General features: G+C 43.1%; 1 protein-coding gene across 1 annotated transcript in view; it reads left to right on the top strand.

Annotated features, from left to right (window-relative positions):
• Ccny (cyclin Y) overlaps window positions 1–10,296 on the top strand; it is a 167,828-nt gene extending 157,532 nt beyond the window's left edge. The window contains exons 9-10 of the mRNA XM_042685967.1: window positions 4,824–4,986; window positions 7,976–10,296. Of these exons, the coding sequence (XP_042541901.1) occupies window positions 4,824–4,986; window positions 7,976–8,092 (280 nt within the window). The 3' untranslated portion in view covers window positions 8,093–10,296. The remainder of the gene's footprint in view (window positions 1–4,823; window positions 4,987–7,975) is intronic.
• Window positions 10,297–21,516: the final 11,220 nt, after the last annotated feature.

Genomic DNA, 21,516 nt, shown 5'->3' with positions numbered 1-21,516 from the left:
TTACAGAGTTTCCTTGCCTGGGCTGGCTTTGAACTACAATCCTCAGATCTCAGCCTCCTTGGTAGCTAGTATTACAGGCGTGAGCCACCAGAGCCCAGCTAGACACAAATTTTGAGAGGTTAGAAGGGAGAGTTCTGGAAATGAATTATGCTCTCTGCTAAATATACACACAAATACACTATATGTGGAGACAAGGTCTCTGAATAAGGTCTCTGAATTAAAGGGGGTCATTAGGTTACTCCTTGATGTTTCTGACCTCAGGTTGGTGTCCAGCTCTAGAGTCATTCTGCAAAAAGAAAGAAAAATAACCCTTGGCGTTAGAGGCATGGCTCAGGTGGTAGATTTCCAGTCAGTGAGTGAAAGTCTTAGATACTGAATTCGAATCCCAATCATAGACAAAAAGTCATTCAGCTTGATACATAGCCCCTTGCCCCTGTGGACGGTGGGGCTTTGGGTGAGCAGGTCACCCTCTTGCTTGCAGCTGCATGACAGATTGCAGAATGGCCAGGGCATCCAGATATGCAGTCCCTGTTCACCAGCATCAGATGACTGAGCAGATTGATGGTGACCACATTGAGGAAGATGGGCCACAGTTCGTAGTTCAGTCTTGCTCTTCTCAGATTCAGCAGTGGTTAAGTGGTGACACTATCCCAGGTTATCTTTGAGCACCAAATGAAAGTTGCTATATATGAATGAGAAAGGGGCACTGAAGTTTGGTTGTGCCAAGTTCTTCATGCATTTTTTTAAAGCTCTTTAAAAAATTACACTTGGGTGAGATTGATTGGGATACATTGTAAACATGTTAAAGTGCAACTGTGAAATCCTCCTTTTATAACTAATATAACCTAATAAAACATGTATTTATACTTGGGAATTAGTATTTTCTTTGCAGTTATCTTATAAAGGCCATTTTCATATGTAGACAAAAATCTGAAATGAGAGGGAAAGAAAGGAAGTATCTTGAGTCAAAATGGCAGACAAGGACAGAATAAAAGAACCTCACAGCTCCTCCCTAGATAACTGGTAAATGTCTGTTTTTGTTTTGGTAAAATATATGTAGCATAAAACATACCATTTTAACCTTTTTTAAGTGTTCAGTTCACTGTCATAAAGTACATTCACATGGTTCTGCACCATCACTGCTATCCACCACCAGAACATTTTCATTTACCAAACTAGAACTGTGTCCATTAAACACTAATTTTCCTTTCCCTTTCCCAGCCTCTGACTGCCATATCCCACTTTCTTTCTGCTACTCAGTACCTCATACAAGCAGAATCATATGTAAGATTTGTCTTTTGGGGACTGCCTTATTTCACGTAGCATATGTTCTCAAGATTCATCTCTGCTGTGCTGTAGCCATTTGCCATAGTTTCCTTTTTAAGACTGAATAACATTTCATTTTATGCATATTCCCCATTTGTTCACCCATTGATCTTGTCTCTGGGGACTTAATGTTATTTCCACATTGAACCAGTGTTAGCACTGCTTTGAATGTATGAGATGATAGATACCTCATCATGGCGCCCTGATCTGATATCTCATTAGGACCCACTGGTTTGGTGCCAACTTCTGAAATGAGCCTAGTTTCTAGAAATGCTAATACTGCATTAGATGGTGCAAATCATTCTCTTTGTTCCATCTTAAAAGGCCTATTTTCTTTCTTTCTCTCTCTCTCTCTCTCTTTTATTTTATTGTATTTTTGTCGTGGGGCTTGAACTCTGGGCCTGGGCGCTGTCCTTCAGCTCTTCAGCTCAAGGCGAGCGCTCTACTACTTGAGCTACAGTGCCACTTCCGGTTTTCTGGTGGTTTATTGGAGATAAGAGTCTCACGGTCTTTCCTGCCCAAGCTGGCTTTGAACCGAGAACCTCAGATCTCAGCCTCCTGAGTAGCTAGGATTACAGGCATGAGCCACCAGAGCCCAGTAAAAGGCCTATTTTCAAGTTAATATATTCTAACAATTGAGTCAGATTTCTCTATATGTAACAGTCACTTCTGAAATATGTTTTTTGTTCATTGAATAGAATAGATTTCTCATAAACATTTGCTTCAGAACTGCTTCCTCATAACTTTCCAAATTAGGACAGTAAGGCCTGTTCTCTGTATTACTGGTAGTTTTCTGTTAATGTATCACATAGCAAGCCATCAGATGTCCCTTTAAGATGTGCTGCAGTTTGGAAATTAGTTTTTGACTATTTCTACTTTATAAATCCTGCTTCTATCTGAAAACATAACAGCTCTATTTCCCCAAAACTTATATTCATGAAGCACAAGCTATAGATTGTTTTTTTTCTTCCAAAGATCCCTAGAAAATGTCACCTTGTTTCAAAATATCTTCCTCTTTGTTTTACTCATAATGTATACTTTCAGCTGGAGTGAATGGTGCAATATACTATTTTGGATAGGCTTATCAAGACAAGTTCTAAAATATTAAAAAATAAATATATAAAAAAACAAGTTTTGTTTTGTTTTTTGCTCATTGAGCCTAAGCTCTGCAGTGATGTCTATTAACCAGCAGGTGGCTGTCTAGCCACAGTCAGCTCCCATAGTCTCCTGGGATTACCCCATGTAGCACATTTATTTTGGCACTTCTGGCCTTTTGACATTCCCACATTACTGAGATATTAATTAAGTTCTAGTATTTGACATGATAATCTCATAAAAGCTCCTTTAAATTAAGAATGAATAGAAGGCATTTAAAAGTTAAAAATAAGTCCCAAACAACAGTTTAATGTAAAATTTAGCACAATATGCACATTTGGAGCTTACCAACTTCTCTTAGTTGGCTGTTTAGAAACAAGCAAGATATTCTGTTTATCTAGTTAAAAGATCTGGGTACAGCTGGGTTTGGGTAGCTCATATCTGCAATCCTAGCTACTTGAGGTTGAGATCTGAGGATTGCAGTGTAAAACCAGCCTGGGCAGGAGACTCCTATCTCCAGTTAGCTACCAAAAAGCTGGAAGTGGAGTTAGGGTTCAAGTGGTAGAGCATTAGCTTTGAGCATAATGCTCAGAGACAGTGTCCATACCCAGAGTTCAAGCCCCAGGACCAACACCAAAAACAAAACAAAAACCCTGGGTTACTAGGTGCCAGTGGCTCATGCCTGTAATCCTAGGTAGTAGGAGGCTGAGATCTGGGGATCTTAGTTCGAAGCCAGCCTGGGCAGAAAAGTCCCCATCTCCATGAGACTCTTATCTCCAGTTAATCACAGATAAAACTGGAAGTGGCACTATGGCTCAAGTGGTAGAGTGTTAGCCTGAAGCAAAAAGGAACTCAGGGGCAGCGCCCAATCCCAGAGTTTGAGCTTCAGGACTAGTAAACAAAACAAAACAAAAAACCCTGGGTATGGCTTACTAATTTTCACTTGCCAGTAGCTTCTATTCCATAAGCCAGCCTCCCTGGTTCAGATCCTTGCTTCCTTTGAGCCCGTCCTTCCTCAGCAGCGCGAAACAAGGCTATAGTCTTCTCAGCTTCTTAACCCTTAGGTAAGGTGACTCAATGACAATACTCATAGAGCTTGGCACAGCCTGTTGGACCGAGGCTTCTGCAGTGTTGCAGGTCTAAAGAATCAGTACGTTTTCCATGGAGTCACGGAACATGACACACAACACAGAGGCTCACCCTACTGGTCAGGCTTGCCAGCATTCAGCTTCCTTCATTGGGAATGGGGTTGGGCATCCCAGTAGGCCCTTCTGACAGAGGCACTTAGTGCTGAGCCCCTTGTCCTCTTTGCCTAAGTTCCAGACATCCCTCAACTCAGTTCAGCTCTTACTTGTCAGTAAAGTCAGACAGGGCATGTAATAAATATGAGATATCACAGTAAATGGCTATGTGAAGACTAGTAGAAGAGAGCAGGTAAAGCCAACAATTACAGTATGGTGGGGAGGACAGAAGAAACTGACATCATTGGGTGCTTCTGAATGAGGTATACCTCACTGGGTGCTTTCTAAAGAGGTGGTGCTGAAACTCTGACCAGTCCAGGGCCAGCCCTTAAAAAACAGCTCTGTCACTCCCCCCAAAATTATTAGCACTCAACAAATAACTAATTTGAAAGATAACCAATGTGAGAAGTTCTCAAAGTGGAGGTTCTGGCTCTTGTCATTTTCATCAAAATGTGTGAGTTTCCAAGATGGTTCTTGACTGTTTCTGCTCATTGGCTCCTGAGTTGACCAGTTCTCAAAGTGTGGGGAAGAAGGTGCTGGGAAACACTCTTAGCACCAGAGTCAGCCTGGGTATGGGCCTGCTAAGCTTGTCACAAGCCCACCTGGAAACTAGGTGCCCCAAACTGGGAACTCCTTTTTAAGGACTGGGGCTGGGATTAAAACTTCAACTCAGTATTTCCCTTCAGGATGGCTCTAAACCCTTCCCCACTCATTTCTACTAGCAGTCAGGGGAGAGCCATTGCCATTCCTCTCTAGGTGTACAGAGGCCCACCCTTACTGTCTGCCACCTCACTCAGAAACAGCTTTTGACCACTCTACCATGCCAGGCCCAGGCTCAGACTAGACAAGGTCAAAGGCAGGCCTTTGAAATTTATAGCTAGAGTGGCTGTGCATGTGTTTGTTCTCAGAGAAATGCATTGCCTAAGCACTCCTGGTAAGCATCCCAGTTAATTAGGCTTCATCCTTCTGAGCTCCAACCCAAATAGATTCAGCTTTTAACACCAATTTGATGGTTGAACTGTCTCTGGTGTCTAACCAGGTAATAATCAGATACCCTCCCCTGTCTCCTACCCCCTCAGTCTGTAGGTCTCTGTGGGTTTGGGAGCCATACTGGCTCACTGGAATAGCTAAGTGTGTACTACTTTTGCTTTTTCATTGCAGGAATGAACTAGAGCGACAGTTCCTTGAATTGCTCCAGTTCAACATCAATGTCCCTTCCAGTGTGTATGCCAAGTATTATTTTGACCTTCGCTCTCTGGCAGAAGCAAACAACTTGAGCTTTCCCTTGGAGCCTCTGAGTAGGGAGCGGGCCCACAAACTGGAGGTAAGGTGGTTTAGGACATTGCTTGCAGGGCAGAGAACCATGTAAATGATGTCGATATGTGTGTGTCACCACAATGGCAGCCTCTCCACTTAGGAGATCACATCTATTAGAAGGAAAGGCAGGGTGGTAAGAAGGGTAAGAGGCTCTTCCAGAGAAGACTTGCTGAGGCCTGATCTCTTTTCCTCTGGAATTTAACTTTGGCAGTGTTTTGGCCTTAACCATAGAGCCTATGACTGAAATGGTAGATGGCACAACCCTGTCCCAAGAGGTCCCCATGCTGCTCACTCTACCATCTGTTTCAAGTAAAATGCTAACACTTTTAGCATAATCTTGTATAACAGCTGTAAATGAAACTAAGAGCTTGAGGAAGAGATTTGTTAAGATCACAGATTTAAAAATCATATATATTTATTTACACAAAAAAGTGATGTGGAAATCTCAAGAAGAAAACTTAGTAAAATAATGGAAAAGATTGGTTAAAACAAAAATGCAGGGGCTGGGAAGGTGGCTCAGTGGTAGAGTGCTTGCCTTGCATGCCTGAGGCCCTGGGATTGATTCCTCATTACCACATAAGCAGAAAAAGCCAGAAGTGGCGCTGTGGCTCAGATGGCAGAGTGCTAGCCTTGAGCTGAAGAGCTGAGGGACAGTGCCCAGACCCACAGTTCAGGCCCATGACCAACAAAAAATAAAGTAATTTAAAGAATATTTTTTTAAATGCAGAGAAGTTTGTAGAACTCAGTCATTTCAGTGTGTTTGTTCCCAGCCATTGGGATGAAAATGGTCATTCAGTTTCCTAAGTCTCCTCTATCAAGAGGAAAACTGAAGAGCATTGTATGATGCATACTGTGATCTTACTACTTCAGAGGCAGGAGGATCACAGGCTCAAGACCTCAAAAAACAATTTTTTTAAAGGAAATCTAGAATGCCTTCCTCTGAGGCATTTTTTCCAAGTCACATGTGCAGACCTATGCAAGCACATACATAAAACAAGAGGTTTTCACTGACCATGAGCCTATGCCCAGTTGTACTCCAGGCCCCTTGCATGCTGCAATGGGTTCTAAGTGCTCCTGCAGTGCTAAGGAGAAGAGGAACTTGGACTTCCTAAGGTCACTAATCCCTAAAGAAAACCTACCTGTATGCATCCTCTGGAGTGTATCCAGTGGTAGGTCAGCCCACCTGTGAGCACAGGCTGGTGGGCATTGGGGGTGGTACCTACCATATATTCACACCACCATGTGAGGTTTAAGTCAAGCAAGGAAAGAGGACTCATCTGTCCTGAGCTGCTGTGCTTCTGGAGTTCTCTATGGTTAGTAATGTCCTGGTCAAGCTGCACTTTTCTGAGGATCAGATCCTGTCAAGGCTGGACAGAATGGCCTCAGGAAAAGCAATTGATGCCCTTTTGAGATCATTTGTAAGGGGTAGGGATGTGTAATTTTCCCATACCCTAGCATCCTTTTAGTCCATTTGGTTAAGCAAATGCCAGAAAGAAAAAGAATAAGTCACAGTGGAAGCTACAGGTATCAAAGTGCTGCACCTGTTCAGATCTACTGCGAGATGACTTTTTTCCCCTGACACACTGGTTGTACTGCAGAGCACAGAAACACTCACTGAAAACCAAGGCAGACACGAAGTGCCTTTTTGATAGCTAGACATTTGGCTTTGAAATAAATTGTCTGTGATTAGGGCTAATAGAACTTTGCATTATAAAATCTCGAGTACATTGCTTAACCTGGTGCTATTGTGATGCTGCATTCAGACTCACTAGACTGAGAGGCAACAGTTAATATTACAGAATTTATCTTGTAGGTGACCCAGTAATTATACCTGTAATCCTAGCTTCTACTCAGTAAGTTAAGTTATGAAGATTGTGCTTCAAAGCCAGGCCAGACATGAAAGCCTGTGAGACTCTTAATTAACCATCAGAAAGCCAGAAATAGAGCTGTGGCTTAAGTAGTAGAGCAAGCCTTGAGAAAAAAAAAAATCTCAGGAATAGTGACCAAGTCCCAGGACCAGAAAATGACAGATCCAAGCCAGGCGCCAGTGGCTCTCACCTGTAATCCTAGCTACTCAGGAGGTTGAGATCTGAGGATCATGGTTCAAAGCCAGCCCAGGCAGGAAAGTCCATGAGACCCATATCTCCAATTAACCACCAGAAAACTGGAAGTGGCACTATAGCTCAAGTGGTAGGGCATTACCAGCCTTCAGCTGAAGAGTTGCGGGACAGCACCCAGACCAGAGTTTGAGCTCCACAACCAACCAAAAAAAAAAAAGCTCTAATAATGCCTCTTAGGAATCTGATTTTTTCTTTTCAAATATACCATCCGTATGAATTATGGGTGAGTACCTGTTTGGGATGAGAGGTCTTCAACCTTGCTTAAACTCCTCCATTACTTTTGTTCTCCTCCAGTCCATCTTCCATGCTATCACTGGAATTGTTGTTCTAAAATGCAGTTTCAAGTTTTACTATGTTCCTTTAACATCACAGACAGGTGTCTACCCCCTGAGTGAAGGCTGAGCAGCCAGCCTGCTGTCTCTGCTGTCGTGTAGCCCCTGGGCCTGGCCTTGCCCACCACCCCCCTCCCTCCTCCAGGCAGTCTTTGGAACCTGGTTCTGATGCCAGCTGCAAGTGCCCCTACTCTCCCCTCCGTTTCCAGGCACTTGGAACAGACATACCCTGTAGTGTCCAGGCTCTGTTGTATACACATCTCAGTTGGAATTTACACCATTGGGAGTAAAGCTTCCCTTTTGGAGTTTACCTTGTGGAGTTAGATATAGATAGCAGACAGTAGGCAGTATTTTAGAAGGTTAGAGAAGAACAGATGAATCTGGAGTGAGATGGCTGTACAAGCAGCCTTGGGACTGGGGGATGGATGTTCACCAAGAGACAGGTTTGGAGATGGACGCCTTGAAAGTCTTCCTGGCTAGGCAGGAGCTGCCCCAGGCCTAGAGTGGGGCCCAGCTCTGACCTTCACTGTTTCTCTTCCTGCAGGCCATCTCTCGCCTCTGTGAGGACAAGTACAAGGACTTGAGAAGAACCACAAGAAAACGGTCAGCAAGTGCTGACAACCTGACTCTGCCACGATGGTCCCCAGCCATCATCTCCTAACCACGATATTCCCACTCAAGGCCATCCCCAAGCTCTTCCTGTAGTTTGAGAAAAGACAAACGTTGGGGTGGTTTAGTTTTTTGTTTTTTCTTCTTCTTCTTTTTTAACTCATAGTTTTGTCAGGCTGCCTTCACGCCCACCTCCGTGCTGTGTCCCTGCACACAGCAAGGCTTCAAGGGATGCAAGATCAGTTCTGGAAATCCTGAGTCACACCTTTCCCCATGGCTAACAGCTCTTCCTTCTAGAGGAAACAGACTTCAATCCTGGAGGAGTTTATGAAGGGACAGGGAAGTCGCATAGAGGCAGGAAATGATTAAGTGGCCTGGCTATTCATTCCTAAGTTCCCATCCAGTCAGTTGAGTTGGTGGGAACCATGCAGTAGATAGCAGAGTTGGATGTGCATTAAAGACAAGAGTGCCACGTCCATGGCCCCTCTGGATCACTATGTTCTGTAAGACTTCCTGCATTCCTTCTTGCTGCTTTTTGGAACTTGGGGGATTTTTGTTTGTTGGTTTTTATTCTGTTTGGTTTTGGTCCCACAGAGCAGAGAATATAGTTTGTACCCACCATGGCACAGACTTCCAAATAAATAGTACTGGTTGTTTCTCTCTGCACTATTTTTGTGAGCTGTCTTCTGAGCTTTCTTCCTCACTGTGGGATGTGCTTGTTACATTTATGTACATCTTTATATCAGTTCTCTTTAACATTGGCAAAAGTAATGACTGTTGTGCTGAACCAAAATTATCCCTTTCCCTATTTACTCCCTGCCCCAAGAAAATTCTAGATCACATGGGTGCTTGTGCCTTCCAATTTTCTTGCAGTTACATTGTTGTTTTTCATTTTCTTTTCTCGTCTGACCTGAAGTGATAGAAAAATCAGTCAGCCTCTGTGAAGAGGGCTGAAAGAAACTGCAGCAAGGTCCATTGTTGGGGTGTGAGAGTGCTTCTCTGAGTGTTTCCAGGGAGCTGGGCATCTGCCTGAAGTCACTGCGGAGGAGCACGTCTGTGCACCCCATCCAGCTCCTCCTCCACTTTACGCCCATGGTTGCAAGCAATATTCTCAACTTTTATATGTTTACTTGAAATCAAAGCTAGTCTATTTGTATAAAAGTTTTTAAGAATCTAAAATTTAAAAAAAAAAGGGGGGGATATTCTTATGCGAAGATTACTGAAGGGAAAAATGTTACTATTTACTGAGGTATTTTTCACAGAATGATTGAATAAAAAAAACTCAACTTGCATTTTCATTGTGGGTGCTTAGAGAAGTTACACAAAAATTCAAACTGTGAAGGTTTAGGCTTCGTTAATTAGGACCATACTTTTTCATTTTCTGACTATCCCTAATTTCCTTATGGGTTAGGTAAGAATCTTTTATATAATTAAAATAAAAGGGTTAAAGATAGAGCATCAGAGAACAAAATTGATGTCTATTTTGAGAATCTGAGTCATTTGTGCATAAAGTGCTTTGCATTTTTTCTTTTCTTAGGTCACAGTAACTACAACTTTGGAGCTCTTTCCTTTTCAAGTCTCTGAGGCACACGCAATCTGATGGTCTTCTGTGTTTCATTGTCCCCCTATGCTTTAGGACCTTGGAACTTTGTGATACCTTAAAGTTGTAACACTTGATCCACACATGCCTGCTCTCAGTGAACTGTCCTTTGGAAATGGGAGGGACTCAGAAAATAACAATCCCATGAACACTAAACCCAGAGTGCTCAGTCATGCTTCTGTGGAACATAGGTGAGGTGGAACCGTAACTGTTGTTTAGGCCATCATAGGCCCAAGTTCTTTCTGGCCTTTAAACAGTCAAAAGCAAGCAAGCAGAAAATGAAAAGTAAATTTCCTTCTCAGTATAATTGAGTTGATTACTCCAATTGAGTACCAAAATCAACTTCTCTCTTCAGTAAGAGTTGAATTTAGAAACTTTAGAGATCTAAAAACATAGAATCAGTTTATATTCCCCAATCTATGTAACTTTCAAAGGGACGTATTTTCTTAGCTTAATATGAATACCTCTTAAACATAAATTTGTTCCTCTCATGTAAAATACCTTATTTTACTGATCCATTTCAGGAAAGAAGTTCTGCTGACTTTTTAGCAGATCTTATTTTTATCCCTTTTATTTGATAGAGATTTGAGAATTATGTAAATATTACAATACATCTGCTATTATTTTGTGGGTTTATTAAACTACTTTGAAAGATTGTATAGTCTATTTATTGTATCTCTGTACATACAGTCTGATACCTGAAATTTACAGTGGATTCCATAAAACCTGGCTCGATTTTGCTCAGACTGTTGAGTATTGTTTTAGCCTTGCACTGGACTCTACCTCTGTATAGGAAAAATTTCCATATTCATTAATTGGTATTAATCTGTATTACTTGGTTATGTTTCTTGCACACTAAGGATTTTTTTAAACTGCTGTAAATGCAGACTTTAGTTTTTACTTTTGCAGTTTGGATCACTTAGTACATAGTTAGGTAGATACCTTAGGTTGATTTTATTTTTCTACATGATAGTGAAGACTTATTGTTTTGTTCTCTGGTTCTAAGTTTGCCAAAAAGAAGAAAACAACACAAAACAATGGTAGTATCTATTGATAAATCATTAACATAACTTTCTTGTAATTTGTTTTCAAGATAGTTCAATGCCCTACAATTAAATTGGATGGCTATTTAGTGTAGTTTTTGAGTGGAAATTTTTTGTCATTAATGAAGGATAAATGAAACCAAATGTGTTGTTGACTTTAATTTTAGATTCAACTTAAGTGATAAGGTCATTGGGACAATAAATATCATGATGAATTCTGTTTAACTAGGAAAGGAAAGGAAGGCAGGGGTTTACAACCAAACTGGAGGGCCAGGAGTGAAAGGCCCAAACCCTGGAGGTGCTCTCGTGCCTTAACGCACCAGGGGAGGCCCGAGGCACAGCCTCACCCAACCTGTGCCTCCTGCTCTGAGCCACCTCCGCTTCCTTCTCTTGGTCTTTGGCAGGAGCACCTCCAACTTGGGATTTCCCTTGGTTCTAGAGATTTTGCTCTTAGCTGAGCTGCAAGGCAGAAAGTGGGTAGTAGCAATTTTGACTTTTCCTGCTGCTTTTGGTAATCTGTCACCTGGGGCCATATTTTATGGTTTTGAAATTTTAAAAATAATAAAATATGATTCCTGGCTCATTGTAGGTATTTAATAAGTGTTAAATAAATAAATACACACATAGAACAAATAATGCCTGCCTGCTGTATTTTTTTTTTTAGTTACGTTGAGTGAATAATTCTTTGTAAGCACAGAGGGAGAAAGTATTAGCCCTAGGAGTCAACTCCGAACAGTATGAAACCTCACAAACCTCTCAGTTCAGATGGTGCATAGAGGCCTAATAAGATGCCATCTTATTTTTAAAAAATCAGCCTCTCTGGACTTTACCTGGGGTCACTCTCACAAGACAAGAGTGGGTATGTCTTCCACACATGGAACATTGTCTGAAAAGGCAGCCATGCAGAGCTCTCCTGTCCTCATTCAAAAAGAGGAGGAGCTTAGCATGGTGGCCTGTGGCTGGAACCCCAGCACTGGAGGAAGATGGAAAATTTGAAGCCAGCCTGGAATGTATAGCCTGTCTCAAAAAACAGAGACCAAGAAATAAGAAATAAGCTCCAGCAGAGCTGGAGAAAGGCTATCTGGCCTTCAAGGGAAGTCCCACAGACACTCTTACTAAGGTAATAGTTCACAGTTACTGAATGCAAAGTCCCACGGGAAACCTGCCAAGCCGACCCAGTGGAGGTGGTGGAGCCACAGTGCTCATGGCCACAATGTTACTGAACAAGTTCGCAGACTCCTCCCCAGTTTTTTCTGTTAGATTTTCTTATATATGTGAAGGGGCTGTCGGTTTTCCTCTGCTCCTTTCCATGAGCAACTCTCAGTTGCCAAAACAATCTGCTTCTTTGGGTTTTTTTTTTGTTTTGTTTTTTGTCATGGGGCTTGAACTCAGGGCCTGGGCGCTGTCCCTCAGCTCTTCAGCTCAAGGCTAGCGCTCTACCACTTGAACCACAGTGCCACTTCCGGTTTTCTGGTGGTTTATTGGAGATGAGTCTGACGGACTTTCCTGCCCAGGCTGGCTTTGAACCTTGATGCTCAGATCTCGGCCTTCTGAATAGGATGACAGGTGTGAGCCACCAGTGCCAGGCAAGGATCTGCTTTTTATTTAAGTGAAAGCCATTGGAAAGCCCCATATATTGGCAATGCTATAAGTTTGAATTGAACATAAGCACCCAGGTGAACATTTGTCCTGGGAATTTTTCCTCTGTGGCTCTTTATAGAAAGTTCTCAAGCTGTTACAGTTAAAAAAAACAAAACCAAGACTGACATTTTATAGCTCTCAAAGTTTTGTGATTTGTGGTTAGGGAGACCTGTTCCTTCTGAGAATTGTTTGTATAAAAATTATTTCAAATGTGTGTTAAATAATGTCATTCCAAAATATAGTGTTGGACAAAAATAGTAAATGAACTTACATGTAATAGTATTCATACCAGTTTGTGTGGTAGTGGAACAACAACTTTTTGCTGTTTCTTCCATGAGACTTCATCTCCAAAACAACCAAGGGGGAAAAAAAAGCTGGCTGAAGGAGAAAGCCAGCCTCCTGTACTCTGCCTTGAACTCAGGACCTGGGCACCGTCCCTTTTCTAAAGGCTGGCATTCTACCACTTGAGTCAAGGTTCCACTTCCAGCTTTTTGGACGTTAATTGGAAGGAAGTCTCATAGACTCCTTCCCGGGCTGACTACCATGATACTCAGGTCTCAGCCTCCTGAGGAGCTAGGATTATAGGTGTGAGTCACTAGTGCCCAGATGCGCGTTCTTCATATTTGGACATGTGCTGTAATGTCTTGTTCTCTGAGACATCCCGCATAGATCATCTCTTCTGGGTTGCTCTAGTATGGCCCAACTTTAAGCCTTTGTTGCTTTGCTGCCTTTAAACCTTTGCTGCTTTTCTTGTTTATTGCTCACTGTCTTCCTTCTGCCCCTGGGATGCCTGCTCAGGAAGCCATGCCTCATCTAATTCATTCCCTGCTCCACAGAGTGAGTAAGGTGCTATAACCAACTTCTCAAGTAAAAACAGCAAAGGCATCCTACAAGAAGATAACACAAATGCCAACCCACCTAAGAAAATGTTCCTCACTAGTCATGAGAGAGATGCACATCAAAACCTCATGGAGCTGGGTGCCAGTGGCTCACACCTGTAATTCCTACTCAGGAGACTGAGATCTGAAGATTGCTGTTCAAAGCCAGCCCGGGTGAAAGCCTTCAAGACTCAACAATTAGCCACCAAAAGGCCAGAAATGGAGCTATGTCAAGTGGTTGAGCGTTAGCCTTGAGCACGAAAGCTTGGGGATAGCATCCAGGACCAGAATTCAAGCCTCATGATTGACAAAAGTCTCAAAGGAACTTTATTGCCTGGGCTGGCTTCGAACCGCAACCCTCAGATTTCAGCCTCCTGAGTAGCTATGATTACAAGCATGAGCCACTGGTGCCTGGCTCTTTTTCTCTTCTTTTGCATTTCTTTTTCATTTCTCTTTTTTTAGGTAAGATCTTGGGCTTTGGCCTACATCTGTCTCCTAAATTGCTGGGATTACAGGCATGAGGCAACTTGCCAGTCAATGCTTTTCTTTTTCACTTCTCTGCTGACAGGAAAGCAGATGCTTCTTGTAGGATCTGAGGTTTAGAAAGGTGAAGTGACTTGGCAATGGTCACGTAGTCAGCAAACAGCAACTCCTCCAGCCAGACCTGCCACGTGAATCTTTGTATGTGTGACCTTTGGAGAAGGGATTGCTGCAGTATTTCAGCTTAAAAAATACTTATCAAATAAAGCAACTTTAAGTGTGGATGCTGTGTGGGGATTCTGCTATTTTTATAGTTGCTATATGTAGAAATCATTTTATTTGGCATTTTATAGAAATCTACAAGTTGGTATTTCAGAATTGCCTGATCCTCCTCCATCCTGTCAAGGTTTAGGAGTCAGAGAATATTGAAGTGTGAGAAGCCCTTACTTTGTTCTTTCTACACTTGTAATTTTTGTAAGTTGGAGATGCTTTTTTTCCAGCTCAAAATGTGTCTTTCCTGTGACTTTTTTTTTCTTTTTGTTGCAGTCCAGGGGCCTAAACTTAAGGGCCTGGGAGCTATACTTTATCTTTTTTGCTCAAGGCTAGTGCTCTGCCTCTTGCAAGCTCCACTTGCAGCTTTTATTTTTGTGCTTAATTGGAGATGATAGTCTCATGAAATTTCTTGCCTGAGCTAGCTTTGAATATCAGTCCTCAGATCTCAGCTTCCTGAGTAGCTAGGATTACAGGCATGACCCACCAGCACCTGGCCATCCTGTGACACTTACTAGGTATCTTACCTAAACTGGGCCAGTAGCTTGTCATGTCTCAGCTCAGAAGTCCACTTTTCTTGGACTGCCACACCTCACCCCATCATCCATGAGCCCTCATTCACTCATTTGTTTAATGGCACATTATTATCTGATGACACTCTGCTTCTATGCTTGGGTTTTAAGTAGTCAGTCTTCCTATTGAAGGCAGAGCCTGCTTCTCGTGGTTAAACAGGAACCTGGCTTCATTGCTTGATAGATGAACAGCAACTGCTAAGGTATGGTCTCAGCAAAGGGGATTGCTGATCTCACATCTGGGCACTGGAAAGTACAGCATCCAGAGCTTGCAGGACTGGTTGGCATCAATAGCACAGGCTGTTGACTCAAGTGAGATTGCTGTTGATTGCTTGTCCCTGGCTTTCTATTTAAAGCTGTTCTTGACTGATGAGAATGGATTCTTGTGATAGCCAGATTAATAGCCAGGTCCTCCCTGGAGGACAGAAACACTTTAGAGTCATAAATCTCTAGCAAACAATCATCTGACTTGCTTACCTCTATACCAGAGGTTACAAGGATAGCCATATGAGGCACTTAGTAAATACTTGCTGAAAGGACGATAATACACCCCGATGGAGGACTGGTCTCAGCCATGTCTTCTGTTGTTACCTTATGCAGTGGGTAGTTTCCCCACTTCTCAGGTGACAAAACAGGAGAAGGTAAATAAGGGTGGCAGAGCATGGATTTGAACCATCACCAATCTGATCCTTAAATCTGTGCTTGTGGCTAGGAATGCAAAGGTAAAGCACCTGCCTAACATGTATGAGGTCCTGGGTTCAATCCCTGTAAAATACACACACACAAACACACACATACACATACACAGACACACAAACACACCATGCTTACTATTACTCTACCTTCTCACCTCACAACATATAGGATTAAATATTCACCTGGGAAAGAAGTTTTTAGAACCCATCCACAAATTTTGCCTCCCTAGAAATCCTAGATGCACAGCTGAATCAAGAAAATATTGGTTTCAAAATTCCTTGCAAGTTGTGTGTAGTGGCTCAAGCTACTTGGAAAGCAAAGATCCGAGGAGTCATGGTTGAGGACAGCCTTGGCATAAAATTTCTTGAGACTCCATCAACCACTGGCTGAATGTAGTGGTGTGTATTTGTTACCCCAGCTACAGGAGGTACATTGGCTGGGCCCAGTGGCACATGCCTGTCATTCCCAGCAGCCAAGAGAGGCATAAGTAGAAAGACTGCAGCCCAGATGGGACTAGAAATAATACAAGACCTTACCTTGAAAAGAACCAATGCAAAAGGGAACTAGAAGTGTGGCTCAAGTTGTAGAACACTTGCCTAGCTCTGAGTTCAAACTCTAGTCTGCAAAAGAAGAAGGAAAAAAAAACTTGTGAATGCACAGAGCTGAAAACAGACTCCCCTCACCCCTGAGACATTTCACTATTTGTTAAAGAGCCAGTACTAAATACCAGCTCAAGTATTTACCCGTGCATTGCTCAGAAGACATCTGGGCATCTGGTTTGCTAATTCATCATTAGCTTCATGCTTCATTAAAATAGAGACTTTGAAAGGCCGACTGGCTGGCTCTGCACAAGGCATTGGGCCCTTGGAATTGTACCTTTGGCATAACTCCATTACAGCATTTTCTTTTCTCCCTAGTCAGGAGCAGAAATTGCTCACAACAAAGCATACTCCAATCCTGTATCTAAATCCTGTTTTGTCTCCATACAGGACCTTTTCTGCTGCAAATTGTTGGCCATCCCTTTCTCCTTTCGGAAAGTTATGTTGCAAATATAAGCTCTAAGAACTCCACCATAATAAAAAAAAAAGCATAATAGAAAAATGTATCACTAACGAGTGTCTCTAAATTCTCCCATGTGAGTTTCCTTACTGGCTAATTCTTTTCTCTCCCTCCCTCTTCCTCTCTGATCCTCTTCCCTTCCTTCCCTTCCTTTCTTTGCTGCCAATACTGAGGATTGAACTCAGGAGCTTGCACTCTACTTGGTTTTCTTGATCAAAGTTGGCGCTTTACCACTTGACCCACATCCATTTCCCCTTTTTGGTGGTTAATTGGAGATGAGTCACAGATTTTCCTGCTCAAAGTGGCTTCAAACCAGGATCTTCAGATCTCAGCCTCCTGAATAGGCTTGAGCCACTAGCACCTGTCTGGCCAGTTCAGATTTGCTCCACAGGAAATCAATGTTTCTGATGCCTTATTAGCCAAACTAAGTGCAGTGTCAAAGTTCCCCTGTGACTTTCCTTCATAATGGGCCACAGTTTTTATGAAACTTCTGAATCTCAGTGATCACACTTCTTGGCACCGGAGAAATCTGAATGTCCCTAGTTGCTGAATTTTCTTTGATTACGTGACTTAAGTATTTTCAAAGGTGTGTACATCTTGTTCTCTGGGTAATCTGTTAGAAAGTCAGGTGAGTTTTGGTGTTAAATTACACAGATATTTTTCCCCACCCAGGTTCTGCCTGCATAAAATATTTGTTAGGGTAAACAGGTTCCAGTCTTAAGACCTCACAGAGCCTGTCATTCTTAGATGAACTGATTGACTTGGTGCTCCTATGGAAATTTGGTGACAAGCAGGACAGGCTGTTAGCAGGAAAATGTCCTGAAATAGCCAGAACAGCTGGGCATAGCATAGAATTTTCCAGCATTGCATTGTACTTATTTAGAGCCCCAGCTAAGTCTGAGTGCTAAGGAGAGCAAGCCTCTGGAAAGGAAGAGGATTCAAGAATGACAGATGAGGGGCTAGCATTTGCAGAACCAGCTTTGTAAGACTCAGGAGAACCAATTCACTGTGGATGCAAGTGTCTTAGTGATCCCAGAACTCTGGCTTTTTTTTTTGAGGAAGCCATTAAAGGCACTCTCCCTATCCACTCGTGTTATTCCTCAAGCCTCAGGAGGCCCTGATGAGAGTTTGAGGGCAAAGTGGTGCCAGCCTTCCATGGAGGGCCCAAGCATCAAAGGGGGTGTAAAAGTGCAGGTACACAAATGCCCCCTTATAGCCTGAGGCACAAACCTTTATTCTTGTTAGCCTAGAAGTCATGAACTAGTAGCTTATGATGCAAACAGAGGCGGCTAGCTCCACATGTAGGGGAGAGGATGGGAGAGGAGGAGAGAAGGAGGTGGGAGCAGAAGGCAAAGGTCATGCGAAGGCCATTTTATGGTGGGTTGGGCATCAACCAATCCTTCCACACAGAGGCCGATACTTCATAAACCAAATTAGTGATGTATAGCTACAAGAAGGGAAATTTCATTTGATGAGAACCTATGATACAAATGAATATGGAAATGTACAGAAAAAAAAAAACAAATGCCATTGCCCCCCACACACCAAGTATTTGCTACTTGGGAATTTCTAGGTCTTGGGCTCGGGAGCTTGGTTCAAGATAGAGCACCTGCTTAGCAAACACAAGACCCCAGTGGCATCAGAAATCAAAACAAAAAGGAACAAACACAAATAGGTGTTTTTGCAGTTGTCACAGACATCTCCAGTCTCTGCCACACACCTGTCCCTCCTCTTGTGTGCCCATCCTCATGACAGGCAGCCCCAACTGTCGAGGCTTGGAGATGTCCTTCTAAGGGGATTCCCACCCCAGCATGATGCACAGCCTCAGTTGTCACTCCTATGGACCAGTCTAGGACCCCTTGCTCCATGGTGTCTCTCATCAGCTCAATTCAGATGCCCATTGCCTCTCCCCAACATCACCATGGTAACCTGCAGTTTTGCCTCTTTCTCATCCATTCTCTCCATGACAGCTCAGTGCTATCTCCTTATAATGCAGATCTGACTGGGTCCCTTTCATTGTGAACCTGTAAAACCCACACTCTGCAGTACAGACTGGGGCCCTGGAAGCCTACCCCTGACCTCTTAATGCATGCTTTGGTCATCCTGGACTGTCCTCTAGTCCTACCTGGTGGCTGCCAGTTCTGGGTCATTACCCATTCTGCTTGCCACACTCAGATCATCCTCTTGTCCTCTATCAGCTTAGCAACTGCCACATGTCCTCTGGAATTGGCCATACTCCTCTCAAATAGCCCTAAACTGGATACTGCCCATTCAGCTTGTCAGCAAATTGCCTTTCTGCCTCTCACTCCACACAGTAGCTCCCAGAGCAGGGACAGGCCTCAAACATCTCTGGTACCAAGCACTATTTGGGACATGTGTCACTCACTGACTAAAAAAAAAATAGTGTTGTCATAGGACATAATTTCAATACATCTCATCTGGGGAATGATAGGTTTTTATTTTCTACCAAGAGCAAAGCATCGAGAGATGGGTGCACAGGCTGCTTTGGGGTTCCAACTTGACGAGATTAAAAGATGCCTAGGGAATTGGTGAAGCCAGTTGGAAACTGAAGTCAGTCAACCAGATGGGGAAGACCTGCCTCAAACATGAGTGCATCATCCAGGAGGCTGGGGACTGCCTGGAAGGAAAAGGGAGGAAAGGGCACTCTCTCTCCTTCCCCTCACCTTTCCCTAGAAGCGTTCCTCTTCTTCTGGGCTTATCTGTGGATGTCACACTCCAGCTTCTTCACTTGTGGAGCATGGACTTGAACCGGCAGCTCTCCAGGGACTTTGGAGCTTTGGCTTCATACCGGGGCTGCAGATTGGGTTCTTCTGGGACTTCTGCTTCTTCAACGAAATAAGGACTCATTTCCCTGGTTCTCCAGGCTGCAGACTGACTGCCAATGTGGGATTCAGCCTTGGTGACCACAAAAGCCAAACTAACAAATCCCCTCGATAGATAGATAGATAGATAGATAGATAGATAGATAGATAGATAGATAGATGATAGATATATAGATAGATGATAGATTAGATAGATAGATAGATAGATAGATAGATGATAGATATATAGATAGATGATAGATTAGATAGATAGATAGATAGATAGATAGATAGATAGATAGATAGATAGATAGATAGATAGATGATAGATAGAACACAGTGGCCTTTGGGTTCTGAGCAAATGGGGATTGTGGGTGTTCTGTGCCTTCCATGGGGCCACAAGTGGGCCACTGGCATTGGAAAACACTGCAAATCACAAAATATTGTATCTATAGAAAGTGCTCTGAATGGTGCTATGCAGTCAGAAGAGATCTTTTGTGGAGAAAAGTTATAGCAGTGAAAAATAGCTAGCCAGACTTCCCAGGACATACCTGTTGAATGACCTAGGCAGAAGCAGTCCAAGGCTGGCAGAGTTGTACTTGATGCTGGGTAAGACCTGGAGGATGTGGTGTATCCTGAACAACTCTGCCCAAATGCAAAGGGACTGAGAGAGCCTGGAGTTCTATGTCAGAGGCACATACAAAGATGGAGGCAGGCAGGCTCAAAGCAAGACAGTAGGAGTTCTTCATTCTTTCTTTGCAGTCTTTCCAAACTAGTCCTGACCTAAGCTCTAGATACTACAGGAGCACACCACATTTACCTCTAATCTGGGTGTGTTTATTTGGTGACATAACATATGAGGTAACCCACCCCCATGCACATCCAAGAGGTCAGAGTGGGTACTGTGTCTCTGTACCACAAACTTGGCTTCTTGTTGGGTTTTCACTGTTATATTTCTTAGGGCCATTGGGAGTACAGTGTGTGTGTGTGTGTGTGTGTGTGTGTGTGTGTGTGTGTGTGTGTGTGTGTGTGTGTGTGTGTGTGTGTGTGTGTGTGTACTGGTACTTTAGGACTTGGTACTCTTTCTTAGATTTTTTATTTTACTCAAGGCTGATGCTCAACCACTTGAGTAACACCTCCACTTCTGTTTTTTTTTTTCTACAAACTTTTCTGCTCAGGCTGGCATTGAACCTTGATCCTCAGATCTCAGTCTCCTGAGTAGCTAGACTACACCTGTGAGCTACTGGTTCCCAGCCACCATAAGTAATATATGTAATGTGTGCATGTCCCTCCTCTATTAGGCCTTTATATATTCAGAGGATAGTAGAAGAAACTTGAAAGCTTGCTCCTACACCTGAAAATGTGAGTACACACACCTGCATGTGAGTGTGGTCAGCTCTGGGGTTAACTGTCAAGACTATAGTCCAGCAAGAGACAGAGCTCTGAGCCCAAATTAGATTTTCAGGTCTGCTCTTGGGCAATGTCCTTCACTTTGAGTTTTACCTTGTTAGGATTGCCACAGCCTGAGTGAGGTCCACACAAGGGTGCATTCTCTCACATTCTGGAGGCTGCAAGTTCAAGGCCCTGGGGTCAGCAAGGCTCATTTCTTCTGAGATCTCTCATTGGCCTCTAGATGTCCATCTTCATCTTGGGCCTTCCTGGGTACTAGGACTTCAGCAGAGGGATTTGGGAAAAACACAGTTCAGCCTGTACCATTTTTCTTTCTTTGCGGTCTAAAGGAGTTGCGCCAATTATTTCTTCTTTTTTATATATTTTTATTGTAAAGATATTTTTATTGTACAGAGGGGCTACCATTACATGAGCAAGGTTATTTCTTCTTTTTAATTTAAAAAATCTTTAAGAGGGGTGTAGAGGGGTTTCAGTGGTTTCTGAGGTTCTTTCCAAATCCATGGTTCTCATTTGAGAATGTGCTCGTCTACGCGTGTCATTCCTTGTTAGAGTGCACCCTGCAAGTGCAGTGAGCCCAGCGGGCCCCTGACTGGCTCCTACCTTGACTAACAGCCTCTACTCTCTCATGAGAATCAATGCAAGCTTCCTCCTGAGCTGTCCCATTTTACCATAGGGAGAATGATGGAGTGAGCAGGAAAAACCTCGCACACAGAAGAAAAATGACCTCTTGTCAGCAGATGAGAGACATTCTTTTTTTTTTTTAATTTTATTTTATTTTATTTGAGAACATACTGTACAGAGGGGTCACAATTACATGGGCAGGATAATGCATACATTTCTTACCAAGCATTGCAGCCTCCTCCTTTGTTTACCCTTCACCTCCCTTCCCAGCCTCCCCCCTCCCCCCCACCCAATCCTTCCCCACCTCCCCCCCCCCCACACCGACATTGTAAAGCTCGTTTTTGACATGATATTTTGTACTATGAGAGACATTCTTGCTTGAGA

This window comes from Dipodomys spectabilis, unplaced genomic scaffold (assembly GCF_019054845.1).
Source record: "Dipodomys spectabilis isolate Male_0828 unplaced genomic scaffold, ASM1905484v1 ptg000096l, whole genome shotgun sequence".
In the NCBI taxonomy this organism is placed as follows: Eukaryota; Metazoa; Chordata; class Mammalia; order Rodentia; family Heteromyidae; genus Dipodomys; species Dipodomys spectabilis.
This window is presented reverse-complemented; position numbering and strand designations above follow the sequence as displayed.